At 40.6% G+C, this 13984-nt stretch overlaps 1 protein-coding gene across 1 annotated transcript in view; it reads right to left on the reverse strand.

Moving 5' to 3' along the window:
* APMAP (adipocyte plasma membrane associated protein) overlaps positions 1 to 12063 on the reverse strand; it is a 100280-nt gene extending 88217 nt beyond the window's left edge. Inside the window, exon 1 of the mRNA XM_006902468.1 lies at positions 11972 to 12063. Within this exon, the coding sequence (XP_006902530.1) occupies positions 11972 to 12063 (92 nt within the window). The remainder of the gene's footprint in view (positions 1 to 11971) is intronic.
* Positions 12064 to 13984: the final 1921 nt, after the last annotated feature.

Raw genomic sequence — 13984 nt, forward strand, 5'->3', positions numbered from 1 at the left:
GTGTCTGATACAGGCCATGGTCTTTGCTATCACTTGTTCTGCATCAGAGAGTTGGACAGTGACTAAGGAGGATAGAAGAATTGATGCCTTTGAGCTGTGGTGCTGGAGAAGAGTATTGAGGGTACCATGGACTGCTAGGAAAACAAACATTCATTCTGGAAAGTGTTAAACCAGGCGGCTCCCTGGAGGCAAGGATTCTGAGGCTCCATCTAACATACTTTGGACATGTTGTAAGGAGGGTCTGTTCCTTGGAGAGGGACATCATGCTTGGTAGGGTGGAGGGACAGCACAGAAGGGGAAGGCCATCTATGAGCTGGACTGATTCAGTGATTCACTGATTCAGTCTGCTCTTTTGTCAAAACAAAGACAACAGCCTTTCCTTACCCATTGTCCAACTGCATACAAAGCAACTAAAAATAACTATGGCTTGGGTCCAGCATACCTCAGTCTTTAAACAGCCTAGAAAAGCAATTCCTCAGAGCAGAAATGCCTCCGGGGAATACAATCCTCTATCATGCCAACAATTGTAATTTTTTTTCAAAAACGTATCTATTATTTTTTATTTAAAATTCATGCCACTCCTTTAAAGGAATGACAGAATCACTGACGATTTATAGTACTGAATTCTTAAAGTGAGCAGGTTATTAAGAAAGCCTCTGCTCTTCCGTCTGCTCTTCTGAGTTTTGCCAGAAACTGTCTTTTGTACTTTCTTTTTATAGCTTTACTTAAGAGTTTTAATATAAAGTGTTGTTTCATCTTTGCTGGATCAGAAAATAATTAGAGTCCTTTGCTTCTTTTAGAATTTGTTTTTCTTCCTTCCCACAAAATAAAATATAACTCTTTTAATATATCTTAGTCATTAACGAGAACTTTTTTACCTAACATGATTCTACTAAAAATGGATATCCCTCATTTACAAGATCGTTTACAGATCTCTGCATTAAGTATCTTTTACCAGACAGCAGATAACATTTTTAAAATGTTAACTTGGCCACCTGATGCAGACCTTGGGATACCTCATTATGCACAGAGTAGCTGCCCTTTCACACAACGGTAAAAGGCTCAAGTATATTCACAACAAAAATCCTGGAAGCAATGTGGCTTACAATTAAGCCACCACAAGGTTGCAAGTATCCTCTTAAAACCACAGAGCACAAAAGCAGGAGTAGAATCTGGAGGTTGCCAGTTCAGTGCTCCTGCAGGCAACTGGTCTCTGTATCACTTACATGAAGATGCACTGGTAACTTTATACAAACCAACCACAGACCAAGGCCTGCAGAGTCTGGTGGAATGAATCCAATGAGAGCCAAGAAGTCTGGCTTGTTTACGTGAGGTAAGTTGACATGAGGTAATGTTGGACATCACTGACCATGTCCAGCCCCTTCCTTTTACTCGTAGCTCTGTGGTCAAATTTTTAAAATAGTCGCTCCCTGCTATTTAAAAAACTCACTGAGCAGCACTGTAATAGCATTTTCTGCAATGATAACAATGTGCTACTGATGCATGTACTAACACGGTAAACACAAGTGCAAAGAGCTACTTGAGACAGAGTTCGTCTGACAAAAGAACTAAATTTCAGCTTGCCTGGTTCCATAACCAACTGTCTTGACATCAGCAGTCAAGAAATCAAAAGACTAACTGCATTTGGAAAATCTGCCATAAGGGACCACTCCAAAGTGCTAAAGAGCAATGATGTCAGTCTGGAGACTAAGGTATGTCTGCTTACTTGCCATGCATTAAGAGAGCTGGACAATGACTAAAGATGACAAAAGGAGAATTTTGAGTTGTGGGTGCTGGAAAAGTGTTGAACATTCCATGGACTACAAAGAGAACAGGTCTGTTCTGAAAAGGGTGAAACCAAGTTGCTGCTTAGAGGTGAGAATTTTTAAGTTCTATCTCACATACTCTGAGCATGTTGCAAGGAGGCACCAGTCCTCAGAGGAGGGTATCATGCTTGGAAGGGTGAAGGGACAGCACAAGCAGGAAAGATCTTGAATGAGATTGACTGACATAGTAGTAACTGAGATAATGGGGTTAGGTGATAGACAGTGAGGCTCAGGATAGAGCACAATTCAGAGTTACTGTGCATAAAGTTAAAATGAGTCAGAGGAGATCTGACAGAATATAACAAACATAATTCAAAGTCTAGCTCTAGTCTAAATCATAAACTGCCATCCCAGAAAATGGCTTTTGTTGTCAAAGAGCAAAAATATTATTTCAGAGAAAAGTTTAGGTTTCGAGCAAAAACATGATTTCAGAGAAAAGTCTAGGTTTCTAGCTTCTCTTGATAAAGTGGGAGATCTGGCCCTAAGACACCCCAGTTGTGGTTTACCCAGCATAGTGACAGCAGGGCCACAGCTGAGATCAGAGTCCAGACAAGACTGAGCACCCTCTGCAAACAGAGAATTACATCCAGCCCGCCGGGGAAGATACTGGATGCCCTCTGCAAACAAGAGATTTCCACCCAGCCTCCCACCCAAGGGGATGCCCTGTCTGAGCTTTGGTCTTAGTTTAAAGATTAAGCTTACCCATTGTGATGTTGGCAACACTTAAGTTTAAGGAAAATAGTCTCCAGAGATTGAACTTTTTTAGGATGATTAGCTGAAACGAAATAAAAACCACAGGGAGACTAAGAAAGGGGCCTTTTTCACAGTGCTATACTGTGAGAGGACTTCTGCCTTAGCCTTCCCTCTTTTTCAGAATTCATTTCCTCATGTCCCTGCTTTCTTTTTGCATCTGGTTTGCAATACCTGGTGCTCCGAACAGGGACCTGAAAGAAGCAGCAGTCTCTCGCACTCTCTCAGGCACAGGGAAACCGAAAAGCAAGTGAAGTCTTTTGGGAAAATTTTCTTCAGGGAAAGACATGAGGGTTCCCTCACCCCTTGGAAATTAAGGGCAAGGGCAGTGTTAGAAAAAGTTTCATGAGGGCTCCCTCACCCCTTGGAAATTAAGGGCTGTGTTAGAAAAAGTTTCACGAGGGCCCCCTCATCCCTTAGAGGGGCAGAGTTAGAAAAAGTTTCATGAGGGCTCCCTCACCCCTTCGAAGTTAAGGGTAGAGTTAGAAAAAACAAATTTACGGGGACTTTCCCCAACCTCTGAAGTAAATTGTTGTTTGTTTGTTTTTAAAAAAAACACACACACACAAAAACCCGGTGAGCTCTGGTGGTCTAGTGGCACGAAGCTGCACTGCAATCTCAGAGGTGCACGGTTCATCCAGAGGTGCATCCGCCAGATGCTCGGCTGGAGAAGGCGACACAATCTCCTCCTGTATCATTCAGATCTGATCTGACGGTACACACAAAAAATAATGAAACAAAATAAAAATAAAATTAAAAAAAAAACAAACTCGACCAAACAAACAAAAAACTTCTGAGGAAGAAGTGAAAAAAGAGCCATGAGGAATGTGCCATCCTCTAAAGCTCAATTCTATTTCTCTCTTAAAGGAGCTACTTAAGAGCTCCAGAGTAAAAGTGAAAGAAAAATATTTTCTGCAGTTGTTTAAATGTATTGAAAAACATGGTTGCTGGTTTCAGCCAGTTGGTAGACCTCAATTGGATTTAAAAACTTGGGGTAATGTTATCAGATATTTTAAAAGAGTACATCAAAAAGAACAAATTCCTATTGCTTTTCAGCCAGTATTGGCTTTGATAAGAATAGTAATAATGTCCACGCAGGTTTGCACACATAATGAAAAAATTTTGCAAACAGACATGGCTGAATGTTTGCATGAATCTGAATTAAGTGATATTACATTAGAGGTTAAAACTGAAGGCAAGAAACAGCCTTTGTCACCTTTACAAAGTGCCTTAGGAAGACTCAATCCTGAATTATTATTTTCTCTTAATTGGCATGCATTGACCCAAATAGTGCTCTTCATGGGAAATTATTTACAATCTAAAATATGGTTTAGAAAAAGGAAAAAGGAAGAAAAAGGGTGCTATCCCAAAGCAGAAGCCTATAAGTACTTTCGGTGACTGTTTGTGTTTTGTTTAAATTTGTTGTTTCTGTTTGGTTTTTGTCTTAAGTTTAATGTGATAATAGTTTTGAGCTCCTATAATCTAATAATTTCAGTGAAATAAAAAAATAAAAAATATAAGAATGAAGCTTACATAAAAGAAAATTCTTAATTTAGAAGATTAAAAAAGGCCACAAAGTAAGTAATAGAATGAAGACAAATAAATTAGAAGCTGAATAGACAATGTAATTTAAAAGTTTAGAAACAGGTAAGAAAGAAAATGTAATTTGGTTCCCAGGGTAAATGTAAAGAACAAAAATTATAAAAAGATGTGTCATAAAAGTCAAATACTCTTGACTGACTACCTGTAAAATCCAAAAAGTTAGACTTTCTAAAGTAATAAGAAACAAAGCAGTTTTTCCCTAAGCATAAGTGCCATGTTCACTATAATGGAGAGACACCTCTGAGAACAGGCTCAGGGCAGAACAGTGGCCCCTAACAAGACAAAACTAAAGGCTTTAAAACAAAGAGATTTGTCTTCAGTATCCAGTGAGCAAAGGCTGTCCCATGGAAATAAATCCCTAAAGATACTATAAGATTGATTATAGTAAAAACTGTCTTAATAAGTAAAGGGATATTTGTACATATTGGAGTGATAGATCCCAATTATAATGGGGAAATAATTATAATGATGTCTACTTGACAACATCCAACCTTGTTAAAAGGCCAGAGAATAGCTCAATTATTGCTCCTGCCTTATATAAAACAAAGGGCAGCTCCAATAAAAATACAAAGAGAGTTTGGCAGTACTAGGACTAATATCTATTGGAATACTATCATTAATGATACCTGTCTTCAAATGACTGTAAAATTAGAAGGATATGAAATTCAAGGATTAGTTGATACTGGTGCTGATGTATCTATTATTTCTACTCATCATTGGACTAGTGAGATGCAATAAAAGGATGTTTTTGTTACTTTTACAGGAACAGGAACTATGACAGGAGTAAAACAAAGTGAATATATGTTAGAATGTGAAGGACCCGAAGGACAGATAGCAAAATTACAGCCTTTCATCGCAAATATTGCAGTTACATTATAGGGAAGAGATTTGCTAGCTCAATGGGGTGCCACAGTGCAAATTCCTACAATATCAGAGCATGCAAAGATAAGACATTAAACATGAGCTATCTTCCTGGTAAGGGATTAGGAAAGAAACAAGAAGGAATGGTCAGCTTCAAAAACCCAAAAGTTAATCATAGTAGAAGAGGATTAGGCTATCGAAATTTATAATGAAGACCACTGTTCTACACTTTGCCTTTCCATTAACTTGGTTAACTAATAAGCAGATATGGGTTTAATAGTGGCCCTTAACAAAGGAAAAAGAAGTATAAATTATAGAACAAAGAATTAATGATGCCCATCTAAGTCATATAGACATGAAAATTCTGTTATATTAATAATTATCCATTCTCTACATTCTCCTACTGCTATTTTAGATTATTAAGAAGAAAAAGTATTAGAATGATTGTCTTGGGGAAATAAGTATAATAAAAAAACTAGTTACTTACATTGAGGAAAAAATTTGTGATTTAATTATTAAAGGAAATTACAGTCCTATTTACTACTTAATTCCCAAATTAATAACTTATGGAAAATTTCTGAAAATTGACAAACTGCTTTTTCTAATTATGTAAGTAAGATTTCTAATTCATATCTGCAAAATAAATAATTACAATGCATTAAAAGAACTGAATTCTATCAGAAAAGGTGAAAACTTATCCCCTTACAGCTAATACTTATTAAACAGATGCTAACAAGATAAGATATACAGGTTATACTAATGGTAAGATAATAAAGTAGTTAAACTAATTTGACTTCTGTTTAACAGGCTGAATTATGTTATTATTATATTATTACATGAGAAACACAAATAATTTTCAAAAAAAGAAAAACATTAAACATATTACTGGTATTTATAATACCCAAAGACAAGCTATAATAAAAAGGGCTAATTGGACTTTACAAATTATGTTGAGAAAACAAAAGGGGGGGAGATGAGATAGGACAAATAATATCTCTTCAAATTATTTTACAAAAACCATTATTTACTTCAAAAATTTTTTAAATTCTAATGAGTCGTAGATGATTCAAGGGCACTTAACAACAGTGAAAAAAAGAGAAACTCCAGCTGAAAGGCATTGGGTATTACAATCAATCAAAGAGCTGAATAAGCACATACATATTTGAGAGAACCTCTAAAGAATAGAAAAAGGGTTTTTTCATTCATTAGGGTCAAGGATTCGCTTATATTTCTACAGACACAGAAATGCTGTGGGTATCATCCAGGAACATGAAACTCCGTGATAAGCCGAAAGAAGCCATACTTTGATGAAGATAGAACTGTGAAATGGATGAGTCTCATGACCTTAGGGAAACAAGAAGAGAAGACTGCTACCAGAGACCAGGAAAGCAGACACAGACTTGAGGAGCTTATAGCAGAAGGGTGGAAAGTGATTAAGAATACAGGTAATAAATGTCCTCTAAGAGTTTGTTCTTAGCCATGCTTGCTGTATTAACCTATGTTTTCTTAAAAGGAGTTACTAAATAGGAGGCAGATAATTTAACTTTGACTTGCAAAAAATGTTCTCTGTATACTTGTTTAAATTTTTCTGTTTCTCTACCACCTAAATAAGAAAGAGTATATATGTAGGCAAGCTCTGGTAGCCTAGTGGCAGGAAACTGTACTGCAATCCCAGAGGTGCACGGTTCAAATCCACCAGATGCTCTGCTGAAGAGGGAGGAGCAGTCGCCTCCTGTACGTCAATTTGACGGTACACACATAAAATGAATGAATAAATGAATACATAAATAAGAAATTTTTTAAAATTGGTAAAAAAAATAAAAAAATAAGAGTATATATGTATATTTATATTGAGATCCAGAATTGGGTTATAGCTTCCAGTTAATTTCAGTCGTAAAAGACAGTCATCTCCTGAGATGATGCTTTTAGAAGTTTATTGGAACATTAATTGCTGCTGTTTTAGGGATCATAGCCATAGTGTCTACAGCAGCTTCTGCTGGAGTTGCTCTGCATCAAAGTGTTCAAACAGTAGATTACGTCAAACAATGGCATAGTGATTCTAAAAAATTATGGTCATCTTAAAGACAAATGGATTCTGAAATCAATTCTTGATTAACTGATTTTGAACAGTCAGTAGTTATGATAGGTGATCATATCACTAACTTACAAAAACAACTAAAGCTAAAATGTGACTAGAATACTATTCAATTTTGTGTGACCCCTGTTGTATGGAATAATACTGAATGGCATTAGGATAAAGTTCGCAAACATATCATGAATCATGGTAATTTAACTGATGAGATATTAAAGTTATAAGTTCAAATTCAAGATACTTTTAATGAACAATTGAGGAAATTTAGTAATACTGATTTTCTGGAAGAAACTGCTGAAGGACTCTCTAATCTTAATCCCTTTGATCATGTTAAAATTTTTGGAAGCTCTTCTATAATCATGTTTTGTCTTATAATTCTCATATTTGTGTTTTTATATCAAGGGTGGAGAATGCAAAGAAAAACAGGAATAATGGAAAAAGGAAGAGAATTGATGCTTACCTTATCAACCGAAGGGGGGAAATGTGGTTTCCCCAGCATAGTGACAAGAACCAAGTTTAATGAAGGAAGAAGCTACACTGAAGGCAATGGCAAAACATATGACAGTTTAGTCGACGAGTTTGAAGAAACAGATGCAGCTATGCTAAGAAAAATACAAGACAGTTTACCTGGCCAACTGATTCAAAGAGATCTTTATTTGTTCCCATTCCCTTAAGAGGTGATCTAATAGAATGTAGAATTATCCAATAATATCATTAATATCACATAGAAATAAAATATTGCTAAAATTTATTTAAAACCAGCTAGAACAGTGCATCATCACAGAACGGAAAAAACTCAGGCAGTATTAGAAGAGGCTGTGGCACAAGAGATATCACTGCTGATGCCAGAGGGATTTTGGCTGAAAGCAGGAATACCAAAAGAATATTTGTGTTTTATTGATTATGCAAAGGCGTTTGATGGAATGGAGCATAATAAACTATGGCTAACAATGAGAAGAGTTGGAATCCCACAATACTTAATTACACGCATGCCGAGATCAAGAAGCTGTTGTGCCCACAGAAGGGGAGAATACTGTAAGGTTTAAAATCAAGAATGTTTTATGTCAAGGCTGATCCTTTCTCTATACCTAATCAATCTGAATGTTGAACAAAGCATTGAGGAAGCTGGACTTTATGAGGAAGAATGCGGCATCTGGATTGGAGGAAAATTCACCAGCAACTTCCTTTATGCAGGTGACACAACCTTGTTTGCTAAAAGTGAAGGGAACTTGATGCACTTTATGCAGAAGATCAAACACTACAGCTTTGACTAAGGATTACACTTTAATGTCAAGAAAACAGAAATCCTCACCACTGGGCCAGTATATAACATCATGATATAGAGAAAGGATAAAAATTGTCCAAGATTTCACCTTACTTCCACAATCAATACGCAAACTTACCAAGGAGCATAGAAATTTTAAAAAAATGTTACATTGGGAAAATCTTTTGTCAAGGACCTCTCCAAAATGTTAAAGAGGAAGGATGACTAAGTAAGATGCACTATACACAACATGGAATTTTCTTATTAAACGTTGAAAATCGTTTAATATTTTTTAACTTTGTTTCCCATTGATGCATTTTCTTCCTCCTTTCCCTCTTCTAGCCTTCCTTGCAATGTTCCAGACTGTCATCATACATATAATGCCTAATTACATATTCCTTTCAGATATTTCTTCCCCTCATGTTCTGATGCAGCATTATCTATCCATTCTTTTCCCATTCTCTCCCCAACCCCCACCCCAGTTTGTCTTTTTTTTATAATGGTGTTATGCAATATCTATCTTTGTGACAGACGTTTTACTGGCATAATGTGCTCCAGGCTCTCCCAAGTTGTGTAATGTTTCACAAATTGTTTCTCAGTGCTGTGTATTATTCCATTGTGTGAGTGTACCAGTTTTCTATAGATTCATTTGTTGATGGGCATTTGGGTTGCTTCCATCTCTTTTGATATTATAAATAATAAAAAGCTGCAATAAACATAGGCATGCAAAGGAATGGTATTCTTAAACAAACAGATGCTGCCCTGGATGTGCTCACTAGGTTGTGCCAAGATCCATATTTATTTCCATTCTAACAAAAGGTGACCTGAGAGAAGGTGGCAAGTATCAAACATTACTAATATAATATGCAAGCAAAATTCTACTGAACATTATCCAGAAATGACTGGAACATTACATTGACAGAGAACTACCAGAAATACAAGCTGTGTTTAGAAGAGGTCATGGCGCTAAGAGACATTATTGTCAATGTCAAATGGATCTTGGCAGAAAGACATTCAACTGATCACAACAAGTTGTGGTTAACCTTGAGGAGAATGGGAATTACAGAAGTGTTGATTGTGCTTATGTGAAACTTATACTTGGACCAGGAAGTAGTCTTCAGAACAGAGCAAGAAAACACTGCATGGTTCAAAATCAGGATAGGAGTAATGGATGCATCATATTGCCATACCTTTTCAATCTATACGCAGAACAGATCATTCGGGAAGCTGGGCTTTACAAAGAGGAATGTGGTATCAGGATTGGAGAAGATTCATCAACAACCTATGTTACATAGATGGCATAACCTTGCTTGCTGAAACTGGAGAACTGAAGCACGTGCTGCAAAAGGCCAAGGACTGTAGTCTTCAATATGGATTGAAACTCAACATCAAGAGGACAAAGATTCTCACCACTGGGTCAAGAGGCAGCATCATGACAGACGAAGAAGCAATCGAGGCTGTTAACAATTACAGCTTTCTCAGCTCCACAGTCAACACTCTTAGCAGTAGCAGTCAGGAAATCAAAAGACAAACTGCATTGGGGAAGTCTGCTGTCAGGGACCTCTCCAGAGTACTGAAAAGCAATAATGTCAGTCTAGAGACCAAGATACACCTGTCCAGGCCGTGGTCTTCGAAATTACTTGCAATGCATCAGAAAGCTGAACAATGTCGAAGGAAGACAAAAGATGAATCAATGCCTTTGAGTGTGGTGCTGGAAAAGAGTCTTGAACATATCATGAACCGCCAAGAAACAATCAGGTCTCTCTTGAAGAGGGTGAAATCAAGTTTCTCCTTGGAGGCTAGGATTTTGAAGCTCTGTCTCACGTACTTTGGGCTTGCGGCCAGGAGGGACACCATGCTTGGAAGGGTGGAGGGGCAGGGCAGTGCAGGAGAGGAAGACCCTGGATAAGATGGATTGATACAGTAACTGGAGCAATGGGGGGTCGGTGTGTCAGAATCAGTGAGACTGGCTCAGGACCGGGCAGGTTTCAGAGCTGCTGTACATAGGGTTGCTATGAGTTGCAGGTGACTTGAGGGTACATAACAACAAGGCATCTGAAAATGGACAATAATTAAGGATGACAGAAAGATTGATGCCTGTGAGTTGTGGTGTTGGAGAAGAGATTACCGCATGGTCACCTAAAAGAATAAACAAGTCTGTCTTGGAGGATGTGCAATCAGTGCCTTACAAGCAAGGATGGTGCTCATATAGTTTGGGCATGTTGACAGGAGGCTTAAGTCCTTGGGAAAAACTATCAGGTTGGGAAAGATGCAGAGTCAGAGAAAGAGAGGAAGACTCTCAGCAAGATGGATTGTACTGTGACTGTACAATAGAATTGTGCATATTGAAGATGTTGATGATGATGCAGGATGGTGCAAGGTTCAGATTTGTTGTTCACAGGGCTGCTATAATTATGTGGGAAGCGACTCAATAGCACCTAACAATATGTCAATGTTTACGCTCTTGTTCTTAACAAAACACCGAATCAAAACCTCAAACTCACTGTAGTGAGTCAGAACTGACTCATAGCTGAGCCCCCATCGGGTTTTTGGAGACTGTAAATTGGAGCAGAGTTGTAGGTGGACTGAAACTCCCTAAGGACTCCCTATGCCACATGAACTCCCATCATTAAGTTCTGCAGAATGGGAACAATAAGAAAAAACATGTGATCACTTAGACTTATGTCAAAGCCAAGGAGCTGCTCTCTCCTTTTCCCCAGAAAAGCCACAGTACTGATCAAAGCAGCAGTTGCAACTCTGTTTATGTTAGAGCTCTGTTATTTCACCTCCCTTTTCCAAGAATAACTATCCACAACCCCCAGCCTGTTCCCTTATCTTCTACAGCTACAAATATCGCAACTTTCAATTTCTTGTTTAGACAATATAAAACCCCACTAACATTTAAGAGGGTGCTGGTTTCTCCTTTAGAGCCAGCCCGGCAGTTTCTTCTCAATACACTGTCTTTCTTGGCCTGAACTGGGTTGTGTTTCCTAGGCGACCTTACAACTTCAGTTTTCCTTGCTTCTCCAGTTCTACAAGAAAAACCTCCAAGGCTGGACTCTCACCAAACCTAAAATCTGCTAAAAAGAGCGATCTGTGTGGACGGTAAGAGTGGGTGGTGTACTGGCAGGGTGGCAAGAAGCCAGAGCTGGGCGCCAGCGCTCCTCCGAACCCGCACTATGCACAAGGTGGTGGGCCAGGTGGACGAACGCTCCTCCAAATTAGCGAGTCGGCTCCAGCCTTGGCTCAGCACTGCGGGCAGGGCAGTGTGGGCCAGACGAGGCTGCGTAGAAGCTCCCAGGGGCACTGAGGGTTCGGGAGGACGAAAGAGGAGATTCTAGGGCAGGAAGGTGAGCAAAGTGGTGCGAGGTGGGACTGTGTGGGCAAAGTGGAGGGCAAGCCTGTACAGCTGGCAGCAGGGTACCATCCTCCTCTGGAAAATGGATTTCCCTGTGGAGAGTAAAAGAGACAAGCATGCAATGCCCTGGGCCCCGTTTACCCCTTAACAGTTGTGGCTTTGTTCTTGTTAACCAGAGCTGTGGGCCCCGCCTCGGTCCGGCTGATGGCCTGGTTTACCTGCCGTGCTTGGCCTCGGGGACTTGGACATCGTCTGTGACAATGAGCGGCCGCAGGGGCCGCCTCCGCCGCAGCCCATCCACCTCGCTCATGCTGTCTGTCACCGCAAGGAAAACTCTTCCAACTCCGGCTGTACTGACCACGAGGCCAAACCTAGGCCTTACCCCACCTCGCCACACCCCTGCCGGGACTACCCAGACATTGAGAAAGTGTATGCGGCACAGAGAACCTAAGGCGACATCACCTTGCACTACACCGCCTACCCAGACTTCTTTGCGGCACACACAGTGAGGGAGAACGTAACAAGACGTGCAGCGCCTCCCCCTCGGCATGACCTACGTAGGCTCCTGGACGACGTGCACGGCCACAGAGGACGTAAGCAGCGCCACGCTTCTCAGCGCTCCCCCGGCCGATCCAGGCTACCTGATGGCGCGCGCGGAGCCAGGGAAGGCTTAAAGGACACGCTGCCCTGCCCCGCCCTAGGCGAGAAAGGACGTGACTCGATGGCACGCTACACCACTCCACTACTCCCAGCCTACAAAATGTTCTGATGGCGAGCGCGGTCGCGGGGGTGTGGCGGGGGTATGGGGGAGGGGGGTGTTTAAGGGTGGGGTTGTTGTAACGGGACACTGTCCGGTCGCCTCGCCTTTTCCGGTCGCTGAAGCAGCAGCCCGACAAAATAATCTTCCTGACCTCGTAATGAAGCGCTATGTGCCCCCCTCCCCAAACGCATGTGCCTCGAGTCCACCAACTGCCCTGCGGGAGAAGGCTAGGCCCTTTACTTCCTTATGATTTACTGCCTCTGAAAACCTGCTGACTCTTCGGACTGGACAGTACACAACAAGACGTCCTCGCAAATGGCACACTGGCTGGCTGGCTGCCAAGGCGCCCTGCACGGGGTCTCTGAGCCGCTCAGATGGTGCTGCAGCTGCACCGAGCACCAGTGCTGAAAGAGGCAGAACGGAGAGGACATGGGAGAGACTAGGGAGCATTATGCTGAGTGAAGTAGAGATTCTCACCAGTAGGCCAGTTGGCATTATCATGATAGGTGGAGAAGAGATTGAGATTGTTAACAATTTCAGCTTGCTAGGGTTCCACCTCTACACTTGGCACCAGCAGTCAAGAAATCAAAAGACGATTTGCATTAGAAAATCTGCTATCAGGGACCTCTCCAAAGTGCTGAAAAGCAACAATGTCAATCTAGAGACTAAGGTGCACTTGATCCAGATCATTGTCTTTGCAATTACTTGCTATGCATCAGAGACCTGGACAATGACAGAAGTTATGAGTTGTGGTGCTGGAGAAGAGTGTCGAACATACTGCTAAGAGAACTAACAGTCTAGGAGAGGATGAAACCGAGCATTTCCTGGGAGGCAAAGATTTTGAAGCTCTGTCTCACATACTTTGGGTTTGTTGCCAGGAGGGACCAGTCTTTGGAGGATATCACATTTGAAAGGGTGGAGGGACAGTGCAGGAGAGGAAGACCCCAGAGGAGATGGATTGACACAGTAACTGGAGTAATGATGATAGGTGTGTCAGAAACAGATTGGCTCAAGATTGAACAAGGCTCAGAGCTATTGTGCATAGGGTCACTGTGAGTCATAGTTGATGACACATAACCACAGCATAATGGCAAATACTACATTGGCACAGTGGCTGCAGCAATTGACTTGAGTGTGTCTGAGACTGTGAGGATGGCACAGGATAGGGTAGGATTTAGTATTGTTGTCCATAGGGTTACTATGAGTCATGCTGGACACCTAACAACAGCAATAGAATCAGAACTAATTCAAAACTGGCCCTCTAGCAGTTTGTCAGAGGCTGTAAGTGACACTAGAGGAGATTGCTTATTCTCCCACACAGCAGCTAGTAGATTCAAGCCATCTGCCCTAAGGTTGACAGCACAATTCCTTAACTCCTGAACCTCCAGAGTTCCCTTGTGCCATTTAATATAACCAGTATAAACAAAACAAAAATTATCTGATGGCCAGGTTGAATTCATAGTGATCCTGT

Source organism: Elephantulus edwardii, unplaced genomic scaffold, assembly GCF_000299155.1.
Source record: "Elephantulus edwardii isolate Elephantulus edwardi_28Jun2011 unplaced genomic scaffold, EleEdw1.0 scaffold00417, whole genome shotgun sequence".
Lineage (NCBI taxonomy): Eukaryota > Metazoa > Chordata > Mammalia > Macroscelidea > Macroscelididae > Elephantulus > Elephantulus edwardii.